Here is a 26,315-nt window from a genome sequence, read left to right on the forward strand (position 1 = left end):
CAATTCCAATGAAGTTGGGATGTTGTGAAAAATATAAATGAAGAGAATGCAATGATTTGTAAATCCTTTTAAACCTATATTCAATTGAATACACTGCAAAAACAAGATATTTAATGTTCAAACTGAAATGTTCCCTTATTTTGACTTGGCCTGAAGCACATTCCAAAAAAGCTGGGACAGGTGCATGTTTACCACTGTTACATCACCTTTCCTTTTAACAACACTCAGTAAGTGTTTGGGAACTGAGGACACTAATTGTTGAAGCTTTGTAGGTGGAATTCTTTCCTATTCTTGCTTGATGTACAACTTCAATTTCGCAACAGTGCGGGGTCTCAGTTGTCGCTTCATAATGCGCCACAATTTCAGTGGCAGACAGGTCTGGACAGCTGGCTGGCCGGTCTCATACTCGCACTCTTTTACTACAAAGCCATGCTGTTGTAACACATGCAGAATGTGACTTGGCATTGTCTTTCCAAAATAAGAAGGGGTATATCTGAAAAAGACGTTGCTTGGAAGGCAGCATATGTTGCCCCAAAACCTGTAGTTACCTTTCAGCATTAATGGTGTCGTCACAGATATGCAAATTACTCATTCTGTGGGCACTAACACACCCCCATACCATCACAGATGCTGGATTTTGAACTTTATGCTCTAACAATCTGGGTGGTCCTTTTCCTCTTTGGCCCAGAGCACACGACAGCCATGATTTCCAAAGACCATTTCAAATGTGGACTTGTCGAACTACAGCGCACTTTTCCATAGGCTTCACTCAATTGGGATTTTTGGGGCCGATCAGCGAGTTTAAAAAAAAAAAAAAACGATAACCAATCACAAGATGAAGCAATGTGTCTATTTAAATGAGTTGTTCATTCACTGTGTGTACTGTATACTGAGTATCTTCAAAAATATTCTAGTCAGGTCATGTATTCTAATCAGTCAGGTCAAACAAACCAACATTACATGGCAGAAATAATGGGGTGGTAACTTACTCTAATTACTTTATTGTACAGGAAGTCCTCGATTTACGCACGAGTTCCGTTCCTACGCTGGCGACGTCAGACGAATATCCGCGTAAATCGGATTTCACCGTTAAAGTCGTAATTTACGGCAAAATACTTCTGTTACCGGTATTGTCCCACGTGATTGTGACAGCAAGCACAGTGTGTGTGGGCGTGTGCGTCTGTGTGAGTGAGACGGGACTGCGCATGTGTCGTCCGGCGGGACTGTGAAGGAGTGCGCGCCGGTGCGAGTGTGTACAGTAGCAAGTGTAGTGACAGCGACCTGGGAAGAGTAGCGATTAGCAGAGGACCCATTGACGTTGAATGTGCAGAGGAGCTAATAAAGCCATTAAAGCAACAAATCGGTGCTTCGTGCCTTTATTGTTGCCACCACCCAGCTCAGCTGTGTGACTTAACCCCTGCGTCTCCCGACCACGGTCAGGTGACCATAGTAGGAAAGTTTAACACTTCGTATAAAGAAACTAAAATACATTAAAATAAAAAAATAAGATGCTGGACTTACCATTACTGCTGAGAGTGTGAAATAAGGAGGGCGAAAAAGGCAAAGATACTCCCGGCGCACAAACAAAGACGAGCACTATGCACTAGCTAAGCAGAAACACTATGGTGCTGGGACAAAATGGCGGACGAGGCACGGGCGTTGTAAAGTCGAAACGTCGTAGGTCGAGTACGTCGTAACTCGAGGACTTCATGTAATTAAATTATTTCACATACACCGAACCTTTAGACCATAATTCGACAGAACCCCGGCATGATTACGTATAACAGTTAGTGCTAGCACTAGCTTGCTAGGCTACATAACGTTTTGTTGGCTGCTTGTGAGCCGTATCTTATTAAAAGTACATGAACATACCTAAAGCAATCTTTGAACACCACCACACGTTTTTCCCCATTGTGTACTTCTAATACACACGGCACAAGCCATTGTTGTCATCGCCATGGTAACAAGTGTATCAGGTCGCGTTTAAGATAAAGCCCCGTGATCGTAAAAGACGGGATGCGGTGGTATCAGAATACATTTTATTGCAGTAGTCTGACAATTTTTTTCTAGTAGTCTGATCCACGGATTACATGTTGTCTGTCGGAGACGTGCTGTCAATCCTAGACCGCCGAATTAATAACTTTATTGGTGGTCAGATATTTACAGTACTACGTCAAAAGACGAGCGACAAGGCTAAAAATAAACTAGCTTTTGGATTCTAATAGACTGTACACGATGGCGACGCGGAGTAAATGTCTTTTGCGGCTCGGCGAATTATGACATTAAAGCCGATCAGCATAAAATGGTAATTATCGGCCGATACCGATCAAGCCGATCAGATCGGTGTAGTCTACCTTTCTGCTTTGAGTCAGTCCTTCTCAGATGAGCTCGGGCCCAGAGAAGCTGGCGGTGGTACTGAGTGTTGATATGGCTATCGCTTTGCGTGGTAGTTTTTCTTTTCTTCTTTTGTTTCCCCTTTCCCTGCTTTTTGGGAACATGTTGTAGGCATCAAATTAAAAATGAGAAACTATTTTCCCAAAAACTAACATTCATCAGTTTGAAAATGTATCTTGTCTTTGTCGTGTATTCAATTGAATATAGGTTAAAGGATTTTCAAAACATTGTATTTGGCTTTGGTTTTACACAACGTCCCAACGTCATTGGAATTGGGGTTTGTAGTTGGCACTCTTGACTGCCTGCCCACCCATCAAGTGTGACATTACACAACCAGTTACTTTGTAAGCCTACGTCTTTCCGATAAGTGTAAGCAAGCATTCAGTTTCTTCAGATTGTTACATCAATGTTTGGCAATGTCTGCTGCATGTGCCACATGCACAGATCTGCACACTGACAAGTGTCAGTGGCTATGTAAGTATAAATACAATTGATGCTTTTACTGCCTTTTATGGTGGCTCACTCACTTTTCTTCATACACGAAGCTGCAAAAGTAGTAGTAGATTAGTTTAATTAATTTAAGTGGGTTTCAGTAAGTCATTGCTGACACAAGGAAGACTTGTTGTGGTTCTAATACTATGCAGTCCATGGCAATCCTGACAGACATGACACCAGAACCACCAAAAGGCATCTATCCTCTGAGCTGTACAGAACCTTTATCTTGACCTGCTAGATTTCTTTCACAAATGAAATAAATTGATTGAGTCTGAATGCATTTTGGTCCTAATTTGCAGTGACGCCTGTTCCTATGGCTGACAGTCCATCTGAAAATGTGCTGCAGCTCTAGAATCCCTCTGACAATTACTCGACATCTTACAAGAGCCTGTCTCTCAAAAAGGCTTCACTTTGCTTGTCGGAGGGTAACCATCGTGCTACAAAAGAGCGCCAACGGTCACGCGTCTTCACAAGTGTGACTTGGCAATGAGCTGTCTCCCATTTGGCCAAAGTAGAGCAAGAATCCTCGAGGCTTTTAGTCATAGCGTAGCATAAGGGATGCATGGACTGGAATACTTCACATCTTGGATTCCTTTAGGTGTGGCTTTTCATGTGAGAACAGCTATTTGATATAGTTCAACAATCCTATTTTTTCTGGGTATCTGAGGGAAAGCTTGCCAAATGCAATGAGTGCACTTTCTGAGCTATGCTGAGCTGCTGGGAGTTGGCATGTTAAGTTCTCTCACTGGATGGATCCAAATTTGAGGAATGTTCAATTTCTGACAGACCTGTTAGAAGATATTTGCACAACCTTAGAAATGAGATCCTTTATGATCAGCAAGGTCACTCATAACCAGCAATAAATATTGTTCTACATCAGAAATGATGTAGTTAATCCATGTGGTGTTGTTTTACCACTTAAAACATGCTGAGTGACATCACAATTTCAGTAGCAATGTGACAATATTTTCCCAAAAATGACAGTCTGTCAAAATGCTGAAACTGGTTGGGCACTTTAACCTGAGTACACGTTATCGCCTTTAGAACATCTACTTTTAAAAAAATAAATAAAAAAGCCTTGAAATTGGAGTAAAACAGTAACTTCATTTCTAAACATATCTTCAAAACTTTCCTATGTCTGCTACTCTGAGAAGCCTTTCTCCGATTGACTGACAAGTTTCAGTTAAACATAGCCATCAATAAACTTGTACAGGCTGAAATGCAGAGGGGTTCTCAAAGTCAATGCGTCAAAATGACTGATCTTCTTTCAATCGGCGCCTCTTGGCCTAAAAACTCCACATAAATAGTTCAATTGGAACATTATTCATGAGAAGAGCATTGTAGGCAGTAGAATAGGTCATGTACATCAATAATTGTGGCGGGGGATGCTATAAATAAATGAAGCATCAAATAAAATATTAGAAAGTAATAATAATAATAATAATAATTTTTAAAGGCGGCACGGTAGCCGACTGGTTAGAGCGTCAGCCTCACAGTTCTGAGGACCCGGGTTCAATCCCTGGCCCCGCCTGTGTGGAGTTTGCATGTTCTCCCCGTGCCTGCGTGGGTTTTCTCCGGGCACTCCGGTTTCCTCCCACATCCCAAAAACATGCATGAATTGGAGACTCTAAATTGCCCGTAGGCATGACTGTGAGTGCGAATGGTTGTTTGTTCCTATGTGCCCTGCGATTGGCTGGCAACCGGTTCAGGGTGTACCCCGCCTCCTGCCCGATGACAGCTGGGATAGGCTCCAGCACGCACGCAACCCTAGTGAGGAGAAGCGGCTCGGAAAATGGATGGATGGATGGAATAATTTTTAAAAAGATTAGTGGTAGTAGTACCCAGATGCCAGATTGGATGTCAGATTTCATGACAACAAGTGAACAAAACAACTTTACTCATCATTAACTATATACATTTTATTGTATTTATCTAAAAATAGATGTTTCTATTTATTTTTTTGTCTTCTAGAAAAGTAATATGACTGCCAGTGGTAGGGCCGCTCCCTTGCACCCTCTTGACCTGCTGCCATTTATTTTCTGTTTCAGTCAATTGATTTTGAGTTGTGCTCCGACACCTCGGCACTGCATTGAAGGCCATATTCTTCTTTTCGTGTGCCTGGCCTGCGCACTGTCAAGGTGCACAGATTCTCCTGTATATAACTTCTGACACACCCCTGTGCGTACCGGGTGAATGTGTGCAACAAACTACCCATGAGGCGTGACTCACTGAAGTCTTAGGGAGGCTTCAATAACTGGCGAGTGAAGTTTCCCTGAAACGTGATTGCCATAAATCCATTTGGAAAATGTCCACACTTTAAATGTGAAATGAACCCCCGTAGTGGACCCGAAGTGAGACGTGAGAACCGCTTGTCTAATAGGCTTTGAAGGAGCATGTGTTTTTATATTCTCTATTAAATAACTGTATAATAAATGTCATTTAATCAGAATACTGTGCTTTAACGGCACGGTGCTCGACTGGTTAGCACATCTGCCTCACAGTTCTGAGGACCCGGGTTCAAATCCGTCCTCACCTGTGTGGAGTTTGCATGTCCTCCCTGTGCTTGCGTGCGTTTTCTCCGGCTACTCCTGTTTCCTCTAACATCCCAAAAACATCCATTGATTCATCTTCCGTAGCGCTAATCCTCACTAGGGTCGTGGGTATGCTGGAGCTTATCCCAGCTAATTGCGGGCAGGAGGCGGGGTACACCCTGCACTGGTTGCCAGCCAATTGGCAACATATAAACAAACCATTCGCACTCACACTCACACCTTCGGTTCAATTTAGTGTCTTCAATTAGCCTACCATGCATGTTTTTGGGATGTGGGAGGAAACCGAAGGACCCAGAGAAAACTCACGCAGGCACAGGGAGAACATGCAAACTCCACACAGGCGAGGACGGATTTGAACCAGGGTCCTCAGAACTGTGAGGCAGATGTGCTAACCAGTCCTCCATGTGCCGCCCCAAAAACATCCATGGTAGGTTAAGTGAAGACTCTAAATTGCCCATAGGTGTGAATGTGAGTGCGAATTTTTTTTGTGCCCTGCGATTGGCTGCCGACCAGTTCAGGGTGTACCCTGCCCCTCGCCCAGAATAAGGTGGGATAGGCTCCAGCGTGCCCCCACGAGCAACCTTAGTGAGGGTAAGCGGTACGGAAAATGAATGAATAGTGCCTTAAGAAATGTGTTTGGAAGTCCAATAAAAAAGCGAGTGAGCCAGCTGTTGATCAGCATTGCCCTGCAACCATACCAGTACCACACACACGGATTTTACGACCGACGATGACATAGGTGAAAGAGATTTTTTTTAAATTTCAAATCCAACATACCATAGCGCCATTAAAGGTGACTGCATTTGTTTTGAGCGCCGCTTTCTGACGAACTGAAGTAAAAATGCTCCTCGCAGGTGGATGAAAAAGTCTGCTGGTGCTGAATTTGTCTTGGCCATTAATTACATATTTCGACAGCGTAATGTGGTAGGGACGTATTACAGCAGTTGGTAAGCGTCTATGAGCCAGGTGTCTGCACGCACCGTCAGCACGAGTCAGCCGTCACTAGCCGTCGGAGGCTTCTGACCACGCCATGGGAAGGTATCAAAACATGCAATATGATTTTATCAGCAGAACTCAAATTTCTTGACATGGATCAAGTGCAACAAAAAAATATCACTTTTTAACCTCAATAGCTTAAACTTTCCCTTCAGTGACCAGTGGGCAGGGATCCTTTTTCACTCTTGATACACAGGATTGTTTATTGATTTTTGCTGAAGACCCTACTCAGCAAAACCATACACCCCATCCAAATCACTTTTATAAGCACACGGCCTTTAGAGCATAATATACCATTGGGCCTTTTCTTCTAAAAGCCTTCTACCTAAGCATCCATCCATTGACCCTGAGCTTCATAATCGTGTAAATCATAGCCCCGCTAATGTCAGTGGCAGTTATTAGCTGTAACATTTGCTGTGAATTAGAGTTTCTTTAATCAAGTTTATGATACCATGTGGTGCAGTTGTCGCTGCTTGTGTGACGCAATTAGCAGTCGGCTTGTTCATGGTTTCAGCTGCTGAACCGTTTTGTCTATTTAGTTTTTTTTTGGTCAACTGTATCAAATTCGGGCATGGTAATAGCTTTTCCTGCGTGGCTTCAGATCTAGTATCATTTTGCTGATTTGTACTATTTAACCTGATGGATTGTATTTTTTTCACTAAAATAACAAGCAAATTCATTGCATTTATCTCCTGCTGGGAGTTCTGGAGCGATCTGATTCGGGGGGGTTGGGAGCTTGTCAACCACAGCAAACAGAGTGCAAGTATTGTTGTTCTTACTGATGATTTCAGAAAAGTGTTGCTGTCTAGCCCTGACGAACTCTTGGTTAAAATGACAAAGACTTTGCCTGTAGAGGTCATAGTTAATTTGGAGTTTAATCTTTCTCCACTTATGTTCTGCTTTCCTACACTTTTAGAGGTCTTTACCATCATTATGCTTCTCCACGGTGTTCTAGGTCGCCTCAAGATTGTCTTAGTTTTAATAGGAGCGACAGCATTCATGGAATTTGAGATTTTCCAGGTGAAATTATCCCAAAGTTCAAGTGTCTCAGCATTCACAGTTTGTGGTACAGCTATGGTCGCCATAAACTTAGTGGCGGTACTCTCATTTATGTTGTGTCCTCCATTTTGGATGTTGTCCCATATCTTTGGGCTTTGGTCCCAGTAAATTCCAGGGAAAACTGCTGGATGATGCATTACCGTTTTTCAAAAGTCCACATCCGTCCTCCTTGTTGAGCTAAGTGACTGTCTGTTAGCACACTTCTGTTCACCATTTTGAGACATCGGTAGAGTGGTTTCATTCCCCGACTGTCTATTTACATCCATTTACATCCACATACACTTCAAGACGGTGGATTTTAGTTTCCAGGATTGACGTCCTCTGCAGCAGTCCGTGATAGTCCTCAGTGGAAAAGGGAGGCATCGTGATTGCTGGTCTTGTTGCTAATAGCAGGCTTGTGCTAATTAGCAAGCCACGCTCACGTAATGGTGAGAGGGTATCACAAAATATTGGAATATGGCAACAACTGACTATCTACAAAAAGTACAGTCCCACAGGTTTAGAAATATCCAGGAATCGCTGCTTATATTTTCTTTTAGAAGAAAAACAAGTTTATCAGCAAGAGAAAAAAAAAAGAAGTAAACCGAGGCGAAGCAAGCAGAGCGAGCAAAAAAGCGTCTACACGGAACGAGAGAAACTACTCTTGCATCAGCAACCCTCCCTAAAGCAAACGACTGTGGTTACATCATCTTCCCAAACTTTCTCAAAGGTGTTAGTCATGAGTGATGCAATAAATAAAACTATGAGCTGACTAAGCAGTTTAATAGGATAATTCGGCATGCACTTACATTTGGCTGACAGTTGCTAAAGTATTACAGCAATCCATTTTTAACAAAACAGGCTTAATCCAATGCATCTAACCCATTTTCACTCCATCACTTATCCTCACCAGGGTCACGGGTTGCTGGAGACTATCCCAGCTATCACTCATTTTCAAAAAACAAACAAAACATCGAGGTCTTCAATCTCAAGGCAACAAATAGACAGCACGGCTCTGTAGAGCCAGGGAAGAAGTGGCGTTTTCCAACACTCCTCAGACCGTGGGGCGTTCGAGAGCTTGTATAGATTTGTTCTTGGGCTATATTCAATACTTTGAAAATTTTAATGCATAAAAATAACAAACAATGTGGGGACAGACCAATAGTATAGCATCTGCAGAAACCATATTCCTCTGCAGTAAGTGCGTCAAATCCATTCAATGGCGCACCCGGGTAGCAGGTAACTTTACTGGCATTTCGCCACTTCTGGTCTGCAGCCGATAATGATTTTGCCCAATATGGTGTTCCCGTTATGTTACATTTTTAATTCTAATCCCACAAACGCAATATTAATCAGAGTATTTTTTTCAACTATTGCTGGCACATAATGTATTCTTGCATGAAAATGTGGGGGGTTAGTTCCCCTTTTACAATTAGGATGAGACTGGGACCTTTCAAGGTGAAGTCCAGAGATGATCAGTTTGAGCATTTGAGTTTCGTTTGTTTTACAATTGTATATTTAGTGCAAAACTCCATCCATCCATTTTCTGAGCCGCTTCTCCTCACTAGGGTCGCGGGCGTGCTGGAGCCTATCCCAGCTATCATCGGGCAGGAGGCGGGGTACACCCTGAACTGGTTGCCAGCCAATCGCAGGGCACATACAAACAAACAACCATTCGCATTCACATTCACACCTACGGGCAATTTAAAGTCTCCAATTCATGCATGTTTTTGGGATGTGGGAGGAAACCGGAGCGCCCGGAGAAAACCCACGCAGGCACGAGGAGAACATGCAAACTCCACACAGGCGGGGCCGGGGATTGAACCCGGGTCCTCAGAACTGTGAGGCTGACGCTCTAACCAGTCGTCCGGCGTGCAAAACTCAATCTTTACAATTTACCATCTTCCATCCTTCCACATCTGATACCTTAGGGTGAGTTCCCTGAAGTAAAATTGCTGAAAATGGTCAAATGTATTAAGTTCTTGATTACTTTTTGCTTGTATACTCAGATGTGCCTTCTGAATTTTGTCACTCAGTGAAGCTGGTGTCAGGCCTAATTTTTGTAACTTTCAAGGTGGCACAAGCAACTTTTTTAATAAACAAAATAAAAATATGAATAAATCTTTCAATTGGTGTTAAAGGGGACATATTTTACCAAACCAACTTTCTAGTATTTGGGATGTAATATTGTCTCTATGGTGCCGCAGTAATTTTGAATTAAAAATCGTCCACGCATTCCTGAGTTCCAAACATTTTTCTGCCGAGAGGCCTGAAATCAGGTCATTCAAATTCCTCAAGCTTATCTCCCTCACTAGGGAAGATTCCCACCTTCCCTTTCTGGTCAACAGAAGTAGCTGTCAGAGGGGCATTTTCTGGGCACTCGTATGACAAACAAAGGTTTTTTGAAATGAAATTGACACTTTTATACTAAGTTCATGTTACAGAGTCACTCTATGGAGGTCTAAATAGCCAAGATACGGGACCTTTAATGTTAAATGTTATGTTATAACAATTCCTTATAATGGTTATGTAGCCATCAGCTGATCTTGGTTGCCCCATACATCAACTGAATCATTCAATGTATTCTTGTAGACTGACTTATAATGCTTAGTCTTTTTGGAATGGCCACTTCAACCTGACTACAATGCACCAAGAATTTTGAAAATCTGATGGGCTCTAGAGAAATTTATTTTTATTTTTTTGGGGGGTCGGGGTGGGGGGTGGTGTTGCCTTTTTGGGTAATGTTTTTGTGCAATAAAATAAAACAAAATAAAATGAGAACAATATAACTACATATCTCCTCAACCCTTTTGTTTCATCTGCTACTCCGATCCCCTTCTCTGATTGGCTGACAAATTTCAGTCCACCAATAAGCTCTTACCAGCTGAAAGTCCTAGGGGTCCACACATCAAAATTACTGTGACGTTTCAAATGGCGTCACTTAGCTTTAAAAACTCCACTTAAATAGTGCAAATGGAACATTTGTGAGAAGAGCATTGTGCGCAGTAGAAAAGGTCATGTTGTTTTTTCTTGAATTTATTTATGGGCGATGTGCATTCTTTTTTGCGGAAATCCGTTGCTAGTAGTACTGTCAGTCCCAAATGTTTCCCTTGAATGCAATATAAGGACAGCATGTGTGAGTGAACAATTCAGGTAAAGCAGTAAAATGGCAGCTCATGTTTAAGACTACATGTTGCAACTGAGGGGTAGGGGGTGGCTGGTTATTCCCTGTGGTCTCATTTTGTACTTGCTAATAGTATCCAGGTACAGGTTTATTAATGTTATTTATCACATCTTGCCTCATGGCTATGGACTGTCTACGCTCAATTTAGGCTGCAGCTTGTGCCTTCATCAAAGTCAGGGATGTCCTTCCGTCTTCTGCCAAGGGCCCCATATGCGGGGAAGATGCAAGGGCCACTTGGAATTTCTTTGCCTTTAATTTATTAAACACTGAAACAATCTAGCAAGTATTTGTATATTGTTTATACACTGAACAAAAATACAATCTTTAGTTTTTGCTCCCATTTTTCGTGAGCTGGACTCTAAGATCTAAAACCTTTTCTACATACACAAAAGGCTGGCCAAAATAAAAGCCCATTCTGAAATGTGCAGTTTTATCACACAGCACAATGCCAAACATGTCACAAGTTCTGAGGGAGCGTGCAATTGGCATGCTGACTGCAGGAATGTCCACCGGAGCTGTTCAGAATCAGAATCAGAATCATCTTTATTTGTCGAAAAATGGGAGTAAAAACAACTGTTCCGTTTATATTTTTGTTCAGTGTAAATTGTAGGTAATAATAATAATAAAAAAAATAAAAAAAATACTGCATCACAGCTTTCTGTTAAAGATAAAAGGCAAATTTTAGGGTGGTCCGTATCCCTGTAACTCACTAGAATAGACGGCTAGGGGTCTACACTTTGTTGATCTCCACGTTTTATAGGATCATTAATTGGACCTTGACAAGGAAAAGAAAGTGGAGGAAACAATTTTTGCTTATTTTTATTCACTGTACTATAGAAATGTTATTAGTTTTAGTTTATCAGCATATCATTAGCCTAATAGCCAGTCATTTGAACTTAGTCACAATATCAATCCATCCATCCATTTTCTTCCGCTTATCCCAGGGTGGGCCGCGGGGACAGTAGCTTTAGTGAGGAAGCCCAGACTTCTGTCAGCGTTATTTTAACCAACACGTTCACACCAAGGAAGGAGACAGACGTAAGAAGCACAACTCGTGTTAAGTAACTTTGCAAAGTGAGAGCAGCTACAAGAACAAGCACTGCGCTTATCTCTCCCAACTCCTCTGAGGTGCCTGTCCTTGCGCAGCTCTTTTTATTAAGCCTTGAGTAGGTGGTATCACATTCCATGAACAGATACCAGACATGCCTTTAAAAGTTGTAATTTCTTCTTCTTTTTTTCTGTGTTCCATGTTTTAAGGAATTGTTTGTTCTCAAGATGTGGTCTGTGCCTGGAGGTGTGGGGGTTTGTGCCTTGTGGGATGTGCATTGTAGTACTTTTCCAAACTGCACTTGTTTCCAGTGAACAAGGGTGCTATCATCTTAATGCAGTTACAGCAACAATGTGTTTTTATGCAATAATATATACAATTTTTCCATCACTTCCCTCTACCCAGCCACTTCCTCTAGCTCTTCCGAGGGGATGCTGAAGTGTTCCCAGGCCAACTGAGAAACGTAGTCTCGCCAGCAATAAAATGTGCTTGCTAAAAAAAATGTCTGTCTCTGTAGATTCTCAGTCATCCTGGTCGTAGAAATCCACAAAGGTTGAATCGAGGCAAGTGGACTGGAGTCGTTTTAATTTGTTTTGCTTTCCCGAAACAAATGATTTGGGCAGTAATACTATTGGCCTGATTGCTAGAAAAGCTGTAATTTCAACTTTTTTAGTAGTAGCTGTAGTAGTCTTGATTTTGGGATCTGGGTTTCACAACCCTCCCCACTTTTTCGACACGCATAACCTTTCACGCTTAACCCCACACCCTTTATGAAAAAAGTGTTGCTGGATGTGTCAAATGTTATTTGGAGTATATGCCTTGGGCCACAATAAAATGGAAGGCGGGCTGCAAGTGGCCCATGGGCCATAGTTTTGGGACATTGATCTAAGTGCATGATAGCTTACCGTTATCCCTGCAGGAATTACCCTCCCTTGCTGAACTAGAAAGGGCGACACATCTTGGTTGAGATGATTGTAAGGTAATTGTCAGGGGAGCAAGCCTGTCATTGATCAGTGCTTATTATTTTTGCTAACTTTCTGGTGTTGAAAGTGTAAAGACAATTGTCAGATTTTGAGAAATCCCATAAACCAAGCCAAGTGTTTAGTGTTATGCATTTCCTTCCTGCAGGGCTCTCTGTCAGCATCTCCACCTTCAGCCTGGTGGCTATTGCCATCGAGCGTTATAGTGCCATCTGCAACCCGCTGAAGTCCAGAGCGTGGCAGACTCGATCCCACGCATACCGCGTTATCACTGCCACTTGGGTACTCTCTCTGCTCATCATGATTCCCTATCCGGTGTTCAGCATCATCAAGACTTTCCCCAAGGCCAATGGCACCGTGGGCCACATGTGTCGCCTTACCTGGCCCAGTCATCACGCAGAGCAAAGCTGGTGTGTATGCATTCATTTCATTTGTAGTGCATTCATGTGTGAAAACTGCACAAAACCTGGCATGGAAAAGTGAACATAAAGAATTGTTGCAATTGAACTAGGGATGGGTATTTGACAATAAATTGGTTAATGCGAAATACTTGGATTGGAATTTTTAATGTTAAAAGACATCCTCATAAAAGGAGCAAAAAATGGTAACGATGCATGCTCATATTGCTTCAAGAAAACCATTTTTTTATGAACATTTGGTTATGCAAATTCCATGTCAAACATTATTGAGTCTCAATTTAACAATGATTTAAGCAAGCCCAGTGTTGCATTCTTACCAAATCAGTGGAATAACAATGCAATAGCATGACTGTCATTTGGTGGCTATGGCCCCAAGGCATTAAATGTATTCATTTATTTAATAAATTATTTATTTAAAAACAATAATCACCTGTCAATGTTCTATCTGTAAAGTGCATGAATTGTTTAAAATGAAGAAAACTGATGCACGTGGATGATTAATTAACCATAGCATGAAATGAGTTAGACGACAAATGTACACATCCAAGACAAAAGTTGTCGGCTCTGCAGGAGAAAAGTTAAATTGCTCGGTGTCCACAAAGTCCGCCATCCATTTGACATGTTCCCTTAAGGTCTTTTAAGACGCTACGAGTCCACGGAAACCGAAAATATTGTCCACCTCTACATTCACAGTAAACCGTGCTGGTGATGTGGGAACAATCTTCCAAGGTTTAGGCCCTTTTTAGTGCGAATATCCACCTGTGCATTTGTATCAAACAGCCAGCTGACACCAGACTGAAACCCTCTAGTCTTTCAAAAGGCGCGTGATACAGTATGTTCAAAGGGGGGCCCAGGAAGATATTAGAATATCAGAGGATGAATGCTGGGGCTAAGCCTTCATTTATAGAATGATTGCCATCAAAGTGATACTTCATACCGCAGTCATTCATTTAAAGATCACATCACACACAAGCTAAAATTAACCCAAGCAGTATCACACAATTGGTTATATTTCATTGACTGAAAGATGAACGCTGTCCCTTTCATTAAAGAGCATGAAATGATTTCACCAAAAGCAGAACGTAAACTGAAGCGTGTTCGACATGCATACTGCGATGACTCAGTTTAGTGTTTTTACATTTTCTAAGCAGGGTTGGTACAGTTTGTGTACACTGTCCAGTCCTTAGTACTGGCTATATAGTATAGTATTCAGATGCCTTGAGCAACAATTTTTTTCAAACGGCCGGTGTTATTGGAGCACTCTTTCACTAGGTTATTTGCGCTTACCAAATCAATAGTGACTGTATGCGGTCTTCCTCCCTCTCCACTGTTTTCCAGGTATGTGCTTCTGCTGTTCATTCTGTTCTTCATTCCTGGAGTGGTGATGGCCGTAGCCTACGGGCTAATCTCCAGAGAGCTTTACCGGGGCATGCGCTTTGAAATGAAGCAGACTAAAGCAGTGACTGCTGGTGAGATACCAACTGCAAACAAGTGTTGTTCCTCACGACTCGTCTATTTCACATTTTATATACATTTAAAAATGCTGTCACTTGACAGATTGACACAGAAAGACAAACTGCTTTGCTGCATATGATAATAGCAGCTATCCTCATATTCTGCACCAGATTCCAAAATATCCTTGGGCTTCAGTTTTCCAGCTTGTTCGATGTCAACTTTTAATCAATGCAAAAGTTACTGTGTAAAGTGAAGTGCAACTGCCTTGAATACAAATGTTTAGGCTACCAGAAAGTCCCTTCAGGTGAAATGGGAATAGTGTTCCCCTGCTACATCGTGGTACATTGACAGACCCCCCACTATAATTAATTTTTTTGTTTCAGTGATCATTTTTAATGGGTTTTTATAGTATAGTTGTGTCCTGTAATGTGGGAAAAGAAAGCCTTAGCCGTTTATTGAACGCGGTTAAAACGCAATAAGCACACTCGCTGCTGTCGGCCACAGCTCATGCCCCAGACACTCCCGTTCAGATTGGCCAACATCACATGGCCGGCCTCTTAAAGGCACAGATCTAACAGATGCTACAGTAGCTATAGCATTTTCTATCAATTGTCTTTGCAATGTTTTTGTGTTCAAATAGATGTACTTAATGTGGTTGAAGTGTACAAACTTGTACTTTCATAAATTAGTGTGTGGGAAGGATAATTTTCTTTTAAATTAATTTAATATTGGGATCCTTTGACACTCAAGGTCACATTACAGGATTAAAAGAACCAAATGCAGAATGAGGAATTAAATACAGCAAAGTACGGTAGTCCCTTGTTTATGACAGAGGTCGCGTTTCAGAGCCCCCAGTAATAGAAATCCAAGAAGCGACCATATATTTGTATCTGTGCCCTTCAAAGTGTCGCTTTAAAAGGCGGGGCCTGGCCTGTTGAGTGGCGTCCGAGTTAGCGAATGAGTTTAGCGAGAGCTAAGTGCCAGCAGTCTGCGTGTTGAGTTAGTTGATGTAAACCGGGGCCATCGGCAGCTTGTGAATGAATGTGCTTATTACGTTTGTACAATAAAGCAATCGGAAGTGCACAAACGGCTGTCAATCCTGGACCACCTGTGGAGGGACTAAAATGCATTCTGTGGTAGGGTATATTGAATCTATATTTACTTTGCCGTAGATTGCAATTGTTAGTCAGTTCTGCTTTGCAGGAGCTGCATTTATCTTTTGTGTGACATGATCTCACACTTTGGACATTGTCTTTGCCTGCCCTTCTGACTCCTGCTTATTGCTGCACAAGTATGCAGGAATGGTCTCTGTGGGTAAATGATCACTGGAAAAACGCGCGCTACATTGAAACTGCAAAACGTGAACCGTGATTTAGTGAGGGACAACTAGGGTTGGGCATCGAGAATCAAGAACCGATTGGAACCGGGGACTAATGTTCTGGTTCTCCCAGAACCGTTCAAATTAAAAGATTTCGGTTCCCATTTTCGATGCCTAGTCCTCCAGCCGCGAAGAAGTGTCGCAAAACAACGTAGACGCGGCGTAAACCAACGAAGAACACGCAAACAAAAGTGTGTCTTTGTTCAAATTTATGACCAGTCGCCTCAGTGCAACACTTGGAATAAGATTACATTGTGCAAAGGAGGCTTTCACGATGTGTAGCGTCTGACGCGCTCCGAGCCTCAGCCTACACAACGTGGCGCTTCTGTGATGTCATCTCTCAGTCAACTGGGTGAGTGAAACAATAAAATAAGTCTATGCCAACATTGAGACAGCTAACAAGGTAAACGGTTGCTTGCACTTTTGCACTGATGGTTTTTAGCGTTTATTTTAGTCATCAAACCAACGTAAGCGCCGATGAAAAACAAAACTTAATTTAACATTGGGCTAAGACATCACCATAGCAACTTTACGTCACAATGAATTGGGACAAAATTCACATAAATGTCGTCTCACTGTATTACAAACGCTAACTTTGTGCCTCATCGGTGGGTAGGGAAAGGAATCCGCATTTGATACCATTTGGTTCCATCCATTTAAAAAATAAAAATAAATAAATCACCGGTGCCGTGTGACGTTACTTTTCGTGCCAAAATGCTGAGTTCTGGTGCGTACCTTTCAAAATAAGAGGCTAAAAGCTTAAAACAGGAAGTCAAGTTAAAACTTCCTCATATCAACCATTTGATGTGATGAAAATAACTCTTTTAACAATGCTATATTTAACTTTTAGCTGAAACATTAATTAATGACTATTCAGTCAATTAGGCTAGTTGCCTTTTAGTTCAGAGGTTTGATATTGATACTGGTTATAAAGAACCTCGAGTCAAATGTCCATTTTAGTCTATGCTACGGCTGCTAAGAAAATGGATGTTAATAATTTGAACACCTTTTATTTAAACCATGCAAACCTTTTTGACCCAGCCCCCTAAAAGAACCGGAATCGAGAATCGTTTGGAACCGGAATCGCTCAAATACAAACCGTGCCCAACCCTATGGACAACTGTAGTCAAACACAAGAACCAATATAAGGTGAAAGTAGTTATGACCCAACCAATTCTATTGAAGGCCTGTCGAATACATGATGGCTCCATTGTAGAGCAACATTTTGCGTTTTATTTTGGGATGAAACTGTAGCTGCTTTCAAAGCACATTTGTTGGAAAATGTTTAGTTTTAGTCCAATGTTTGTCCTGTTCTGCCTGCGACTTAGTTGCAGTGCGCATTAGTTTTTGGCCCACTTTGCATTTGAGTCCGACACCCCTGCTCTTGCAGATTTTCACCTGTTGGTGTGTCTGGAACGTATCCCCTGCAATAAACGTACTGCAGTACCGATGTGAATTAGCTTCCACAAAGCCTATTTGCCGCAAGATTCAGCAATGTTGGAATGTGAAATTTGATATGCAATCAAGCATGAACTCTCCTTCACAGAGCTGAGAAACGGTACTGTTGCAGAGTCAAATGACGAGGATGACGACAACGATGGTTGCTATGTTCAGGTTCCCCAAAAGGTCTCTGCCATGGAGCTCCCTACCCTCCCGACCTCAGCGTCATCAGCTGGTGTTTCTATCCCGCCCAAGACGGAGCGTGCTCGCAGCAACGCCTCCAATGCAAAGTTACAGGCCAAAAAACGTGTCATTCGGATGTTGCTGGTGATTGTGGCACTCTTTTTCATCTGCTGGATGCCACTGTACTTTGCCAACACCTGGAAGGCTTTTGGCTTGAAGGCGGCCACCAAAGCCCTCTCGGGGATCCCCATTTCCTTCATCCACCTGCTTTCTTACACCTCTTCCTGCGTCAACCCAGTCATATACTGCTTCATGAACACCCGCTTCCGCAAGGCCCTACTGTCCACCTTTGCCTGCTGCTGTCGCAACCGTCTGTGTCGCAAGTGCTGCCCGTCCCTTCTGGAGGCGGGAGAGGACGGCACCGCCGGCTATTCCATGGCGACGACCATGGCCACTTCAGTGTCGAAGTACAGCTACACCACTGTCAGCTCCACGCCCACCTGATGAGCCACCACAAGACTGCAGCTTGGCGGAGTCTTTTTTGTTTGTTTGTTTTTTTTACTTTTTATTCTTCATACTAATGCATTGAGCCATGATTTTCTTTTTCTCTGGTCATCCTGAGAGCATGTTGTAGAATGTTATATGGATGAATGTGCCTCAATTGGCAGCAATTTGCATTCTCATCCTGAAGAGAAGTGCCTGATTTTGTTGGTTTTTTTGGGGTTATAATTTTTTTTTTTTTTTTTTAACAGATCATTTATTACAACAAACTATTATCCTACAAAAACCTAAATGGATAAACTGAGATCCTCCTGCTCTGGCCTTAACATAGGTCTTGTTTTGTTCGATATTCATAATTTTGGGCATATCTTGTCAATGGTAAATCTGCAGTTTAACCCGTTGGACTTTGGGCAAAAGGCAGACGAGACACTGGACTGGTTGCCAGTCAATGGGAATTGATCTGTCACCAGCTGTACAAATGTCAGCTATATGAAGTGCTGTTCTACCAACAGCCTTTTGGCGTATCTGAGTACTCAAAATGTGTTTCGCTGAATCCTAGTAGATTGTGTAATATTTGCAGACATCAATAGCAATCTTGCCTTATTTCTTTGCATGTGTTAACAGCTTGTTTTCAATCGTGTGCACCCCAACTCAGATTAGAAATTCAGCAAAGCATCTGGGTAATGCCTATCACATATACTTCCATGTAAAACTGCTTTAGTCAGCTTGATTAGCGGTCTCTTGTCTCTGCCTTCAACTGCTGGAGCCAGAAGTGCTAAATCGCTCCTAAGCACAAAGACGCTCGCATGGTTCACCGCATAAGTCTTATATCAACAACGACAATGGACCTCTTGTGAAAGTCTGCTCTCCTAATCTTTATTCGACAATTCTTTAACCTTTGATGTTTTCATCAAGTCAAGGAGAGATGAAGAGACTGCTGCAAAGATGGAGGTAAACTTCGTTGGTGGCCTGTAGTTCTTGCGTTCTTTTTGTAAAAGGTTGGTCAGGAGTCAACTAAGCTAAAGGTGGCTTAGAAGTTGCATCCAGGCACCTTTCCTACGCATTTTCAACATACAAACTTTTCTTCAAAGTACTCGGCAAGACAAATTTATTTCTATAGTGCATTTCATATGCAAGGTAATTCAAAGTGCTTTACATGATTAAAAACATTTTAAAACAAGACATTTGCAAAGTACCGAAAATTAAGACGGCTTACTAAAATTCATCCATCCATTTTCTGAGCCGCTTCTCCTCAGTAGGGTCGCGGGCGTGCTGGAGCCTATCCCAGCTATCATCGGGCAGGAGGCGGGGTACACCCTGAACTGGTTGCCAGCCAATCACAGGGCACATAGAAACAAACAACTATTCGCCCTCACAGTCACACCTACGGGCAATTTAGAGTCTCCAATGAATGCATGTTTTTGGGATGTGGGAGGAAACCGGAGTGCCCGGAGAAAACCCACGCAGGCACGGGGAGAACATGCAAACTCCACACAGGCGGGGCCGGGGATTGAACCCGGGTCCTCAGAACTGTGAGGCTGATGCTCTAACCAGTCGGCCGCCGCTTACTAAAATTGTTTTACAAAAAAAAAAAAAAAAAAAAAAACCTTGCAAGAGATCATTTAAGAAATGGAAAAGGTAAAAAATGCTCAATCATAAGCATGATTTAAAAAAAAGATGTATCTCTCTCTCTATATATATATAGATCTCTCTCGCTCTCTCTCTCTCACTCTATATGTATATATATATAGAGAGATATCTATACATATATATATATATATATATATTAACATGGACTTGGAAACGTTGGGGCTGGCTTCATTTCTGTTGGCAATGTATTCCATCTGTGTGCAGCATAGTAGTGAAAAGCTCCCATGTTTGCTTTGGACTCAGAGCCCAAGTGGGTTTAGATTCCATTAGCATTTCTTTCATGTAGTCAGGACCTAAACCATTTGGTGATTTATAGACCAGTAGTGCTATGGAAAGTTTCTAAGCAAAAACCAGAATCTGAAGAGGCCCAGTAACTCCAGCTAGTAGACCCAATGGGAACAACCTCACCAGATTCAAATTTGACTGAAAATACCACATCCATTTAGTATGCAGTTTGTCCTCATTAGGACCATCATTGGCCTAACCCAGCTGACTTTGAATGAGAGGTGGGGTACACCTCGATTGGTCACCAGTCAATCATAGGGTAAGATTAATTATAGACCATAAACCATACTGCCAAACCAACTTTTTCCTAGTACTTGATGTAATACTGCCTCTATGGTGTCTCAGTAAATGTAAAATATGAATTGAAATTGTTAGGATAACAAAAAACGCAATTTACCAGCTTATACAATACCCTAGATACCTATTTTCATGCTATATGGGAATGCACACCAGTTCAATGCTTTTGGATTTTGGTTACGCAGAAAATTTGATTAAACTCTAAACATTAATCTTTGAACAGTCACTGGTTAAATCTCAGCATAGAATATATTGCGTTTGTAAAAAAATCAATTACATAATTACACAGACAGCTGGACACCCGTCTTCAGCATGCTGAATCGAGATCTTGGATTCCTCTGCCTGAGTAGAGCGCCACCTGACAGTCTATATTGTGAAAGTAAACCTTTGCCTTCTGTATTCTTGTCAAGGTTATTTGATTTTTTATCTTATTCATGTATGCCCTATAGACGTTTATAATTGACATAGCCACTCCCACCACACTTCAGTCCTGCATGCTCCGGTCCTTGTCCTGTCCGATCTGTCCTCACAGGGTGTAGCACTACTACCCCATACAACACTCATATTTGTGTCATTCTTCTCGGTATATAATGATTTACTTTCCTCAACTTGTTTACAGTTAGTGCTTTGTCTTTTGTCTTCGTTTCTCACTCCCCTCTAAAAAATCTCGTTCTGTTCGACTGATCAACTTTGATTCTCAATAAATATCCATCAAGATACCAAGAAACCACAGCGACCGCTTAAAAAGTCCACTGTGACACAGTAAAACTCTTCTGGCATAAGAGGGATACAGATCATCCTTTCTGCTTGATCTAACAGCCGAACGGGGCAAAAACAAAAACGGCCACGCATTCCTGAGTCCCAGATGTTTTTTCTGCCGAGAGGCCTGAAATCAGGCCATTTGATTTTCTTAAGCTTATTTATGTCACTAGCGAAGATCTCCGCCTGCCTCTCTGCTCCAGCACTGTCAACATTGCAAACACGTGTGCTCTCACAAGTGGGTCTTCTACACGGAGGCAACCAATCAGAGGAAAGGGGGCGGTCTTAGCCTAATATGGACAAAGCGGATACAAAACGGTCAAAAGGAAAGTAGCTGTCAGGGGGGCATTTTCTGGACACTCACAGAGATGTTCTTTGAAATGAAATTGACACTTTTGTACTAAGTCCATTTTAGAGAGTCACTCTATGGAGGTGGAATTAGCCAAAATATGGGAATTTCAAAGGGAGAAAAATACATCTATGAACAATTTAATCATGTTTTTGAAAGGTGGGAGAAATCTGAGGGAAAACCCGCACAAGCAACATGACACAACTCCACACAAGATCCCCTAAAATAGTCGTTAAACTTTAAAAATGATATGCGGTATTTGGACAAAAGTATTGGAATAGTTGGGTCAATACATTGCCATACCAGCCCCAATAAGAAGTCAAACATTTTTAATGCATTTTGTCCCCCTTCGAGTGTCTACTCTTCACGGAAGACTTTGTTGGAATTTTTGTCCATTCATCCAGGAGAGCATTTGTGGGTTCAGAGCTTAAGTTTGTTTGTATAGCCCTTAATCACAAAAGAGTCGAAAGGCTTCACAGGCCCACAGTTGGCAATGATTGACGACATCCCCTAATCTAAACCCCCCAATCGGGCAAGGAAAAACTCAAAACCCCATTTGGGGAAAAAAGAAGCCTTGAGACGGGACCGTAGATTCCCCCTTTCAGGATGACCAGGCTGCAATGGATGTCAAGTGGGCAACATTTATTACATAGTCTGGTGCTGTACAAGGTTTAGTCCAGTCCGTATGTGTTTGATGGACTTGAAGTCAGTATCAAGTTCTTCTGCACCAAAATCATCAGTTTGCATTTACACACCTTGCTTTGTGTACTCTGAAAGCACGATCTGGCTGGAACTGACTTGACTGAGGGGGAGTTGAGCTGGCTGATACCGATTGGACCCGTGCGTTCTGAAGATTTCATCCAGTGTGGGCGGGGGCAGGTTAGATGGTTTTCTCTGGAAGTTTATGTCGTACATTTGATGCTGTGATTCTGCATGTTATACTACCCAATAGAGGTACAAAGCCTTAAGCTGCTGTGCAAACAGGATGTTTTTCTTGTCCTCAAAAAGAATTGCTGATCTTTTGTGGGTGCAACACACAGGTCCTGAAAAATATCATTATAGCGCAATCTAAAAGCATCAGGTTGTGAATAGTCAAGTGGTTTTGGGACAGCATGTTTAAAGCTTTTATTTGGAGTCTAGTGGTATGAAGCTTGCATTCTTTTTAAATATTATTTTAATCACGCGAACATTGTAGAGGGAAAATATTGAATTGGTCTCCTTCCAGGCATCGTTTTGGCAACAGCGATTGAGTATACTGTAAATCTTTATCCCAATTGACAGAAATCACTGTTGCGAAGGAGAACTTTTAGCCCCATCTCACTGTCACCAATTCATTATAAGGTGAAATTCCACTTGTACTCTGCAGTATACAGTTTTTGTGTTGTAAACCACACAGAACCAGATCACACATGCAAGGAGAGATGAGAGAGTGAAAGGGGCGAAGTCCTTCCACCTGCCTTTTAGCTCTGGGACAACACAAAACTATCCATAGTGACCTCCTTCCATTTTCTACAGACAGACTACATCCCTGAACTGCTTGGCAGTTAATCACAGGTCAAATACAATACAGCTGGATGACCATGCAAACTGTCACTGAGTGGGCTTTGTACCCACGCTACCTGCATGGACTTCAGGAAAATGAACCACTACACCATCAGTGACCTTATTCAGCTCATTGGAGCAACACAAACCTATCCATGGTAACCTCCAGGCAGGTAACATCAAAATGTTGGCTCTAGTGAGGAGTCAGCTCATGAAAAGGGATTTGGAACTGGGTCACGCAAATTGAAAATCAAATATCAAACGCCAATCATTTGATCTGAAAATGGATTTTTTTGTTTTGTTTGATTTGTGTAAACAGTGTAAAAGCAAGGAGTTCATTTTAAAAAGCATTTTTTTTGCCTACATATTCACAAGCTTGGAAAAAGAGGTCTTGAAGCGGTTCATTTTTCAGTATGTTCGATAAATTGAAATCTAGGTGATGTAAAATACACTTTGTATTTATACAGCAACAGACACTGTCAATTAGATGTCATTCATCAATTATTCATAATGGCCTACTGAAATGAGTTTTTTTGTTTTGTTTTTTCCCCCCATGAAACAAAGTGGGGCTGTCATGAAGATACAATGGGGCTCGTGTTTACATCTATAAACATCTTGTGAAAAACAAAACTAAGTTCAAGATTCAGATAAGGGGAAAAAAAGAAGGGGAGGGGGTTTCAAGGAGGGTTGAATACGTTTGTGCATCTATGTATATGGTAACCAAAGCTTTTATTTATTTATAAGAATTTGCCACATCTGGTGCCTGCTTGTGCAATGTTGCAATAGTGTACTATAGATTGTTGTTTAATGTTAACATGCTCTGTTTTAAGTACATGTAGGGTTGTTGATGTTATTAATGTTTAATGTGTTGACTGTTTTCTGTGGTTTAGGCTACTGTCTTGTTTATATTCATGTAATAAAAATGGGGATATATACTTGTGTATGTGTGCATATAAAAAGGACCTGAAGTGTAATATGCTTTTGTCAAAATACTCCAAGTATCAAGTGTTATTTCATTTCACACCCCTTATCCGCCTTGCTGAAATTAGCCTGTTTATGATAAATTTATGATAAACCTCGCTGCCAAGTAATGGGTGGAGAAAATGTGCGTGGGTGGGGGGGAGGGGGGACTTTACATTGTGGCAAAATTCCAGATTCAGGAAACTGTCTGTCATAACAGGAAAAATTCATATATAGGTAGCTACCACAAGATTAATTATGTAATTTCACACTTGTTGGTTGGGTACGCACGCCAGAGACCCAAATATTAATATACATACATTTAAAAAATGAAATTTCCATGTCCCCTTTGATGACACTGTGGTTTGAACTGGGAGTCCTCAAGAGACTTTCAGTACACACTAAAATCCATAGTAAGCCTGAAAAGGAGTTGCTGCCATAGCAACGGCGAGTGCTGCATCTTTAATAAGACGTGTTGGACCACAAAACACAGGGGGGGGAGGAAATACTTTTTTTTTTAAATCTTAGTTATCCCTCAAAGAGGAGCGTTTTTTCCCCAAAATTGGTCTTTTCAAATATTTTACACATTCACAATGAAACACACCATGTCTTTTGATGATTACCCCCCCCCCCCCCCCCCCCCCCCCCCCCAAGATGTGATTCAAAACCATCACCCAGAACTGGTGGGAATACCAGGAAGCATCATTAAAAGCTGGTGAATTTAATGTATCAGTATAGCTGATGAAGGTGATGTGAATTGGCTGGTGATTTGCTCAACGGTGTAAGTCGGCTTTGGACTGGAACAATGTCATAAGTGCGCCATTGTAGCCATTCACTCAACGGCGCTTTTAAATAAAAACATAATTCAGCGTTATTTTTTTTTCATGTTTGTATGACAGCTGTGTTTTGTAGCCTGCGAAAACAGAGCGCATGCAAGTCATGGGTGTTAAGTGGAGGCATGAGGGAGTATGTTGCAACAGAACCACGCTGTTGTTATGTTTGTGCTGATAATGCTTCTCTAACATTCAGTACACAGTTGTTTACTCAAGGAAGCCCGCTACTGTTTTGGGACGCTGTTCTTAACTTATCAATATGTCTGTATTGACAGGCTATGTACCACAGTGTACATAGTAATTAAACATATTAAAAATAATAGTCTTGCCTCTGAAACATGTCTGGTCTCTGTGGAGCATCTCATTGGGATTAAAGTGAAAATAAATGTCCTCCGAATTTGACACACCACAGAGTGTGTTGTTAACAACCCCGCCAAATTTTAATGGTTACAATAATTGTCAAGCCTATAAAACGAGGCTTCAAAAGGGGAAAAAAAAGAAAAAATCAAGTTGTTAAATAGCAGCGGAGGGGGGACTCGAGCTAGACGCCCAAGTGTGTCACTGGGTTCTGTTTTAGAAGCGTCCAAAAAAAAAAATCATGAGAACTGGAATGGTAAAAATAAATAAATCAATAAAATCTAATGACATAACTATTGCTTTAGCCTCTGGCAACACAGTGAAGAATCTCTGCATCACCTTTCATTCAGCTCCCACGCACAACAGCTGTATATATTATATACTATATATATATCATATATATATTGTTTCATTTGAATTGAAAATGCTTCTCACCGATTAAGCACTAAATGTTCAGGTACTGTTATACCTTGAAGACTACTCCTACACTCCCAAATATTACAGTGAATTGAAAAAAAGCTGCCAAAGTCGAATGCAAGGCAAAACCTTCAGTTATCGAGCTTTTCTCCTGCGGAACAATCTTCCAGATTTGGTCCGGAAGGCAGACTCTCTCACACTATTTCAGGGCAGACTTAAAACTGTCCTCTTTGATGTATCTTATACTCAGGTCTGATTCATTCTCCAAACTCAGAGGAGGTGATCCACATTTGTCCCCCAGGCTGTTCTCCTCCTAAACTCTCAGAACTCTGACATCGAGTTGTACTTATTTCTATAACAAGAGTCAATACCGCTACAAGGTTCCTTTATGACTTACACATTTCACCCCCAAAGAAAAGTGGAGATTTTCCCGTGGACTTCATAATCATTGTATGAAGTATTGGTTATGCTGCTACAAATACTGGATATATTGGTCAAGCTCCCACACTAGTTTATAAATCAACTGCAAGCAGACATTGTACATGCAAACAGCAAAATATGTGAGCTTGCTGACAGGGAGGACAACGACAGGGTGGACATTTTTGGCTAATGTTTGCACATGGTGGACCTTCACTTAGTAACATCAGTCAGTTAGCAAGCTGACAGTGTACTCTTTAACAAATATAATTCGAATGTCTGTCAGGTTTTTATTTCGATTGATATTTCCCTACGACACGGCGTACATGTTAAAGTGCAACCAAACCGACTGAAAAATGCTGTAAATTTGACACATCACAGGAAAG

The 26,315-nt window shown here is 41.6% G+C and overlaps 1 protein-coding gene across 2 annotated transcripts in view; it reads left to right on the top strand.

The window, feature by feature from the left end:
* The window catches only part of cckbra (cholecystokinin B receptor a), a 35,604-nt gene extending 11,724 nt beyond the window's left edge, over positions 1-23,880 (top strand). For both annotated transcript variants that reach the window (XM_061785675.1, XM_061785682.1), the window contains exons 3-5: positions 12,836-13,097; positions 14,445-14,575; positions 17,486-23,880. In XM_061785675.1, coding sequence (XP_061641659.1) covers positions 12,836-13,097; positions 14,445-14,575; positions 17,486-18,066 — 974 coding nt within the window. In that variant the 3' untranslated portion in view covers positions 18,067-23,880. The remainder of the gene's footprint in view (positions 1-12,835; positions 13,098-14,444; positions 14,576-17,485) is intronic.
* The last annotated feature ends 2,435 nt before the right edge of the window (positions 23,881-26,315 follow it).

The sequence above is a fragment of the Phyllopteryx taeniolatus genome, chromosome 1 (genome assembly GCF_024500385.1).
Source record: "Phyllopteryx taeniolatus isolate TA_2022b chromosome 1, UOR_Ptae_1.2, whole genome shotgun sequence".
Taxonomy (NCBI): Eukaryota; Metazoa; Chordata; class Actinopteri; order Syngnathiformes; family Syngnathidae; genus Phyllopteryx; species Phyllopteryx taeniolatus.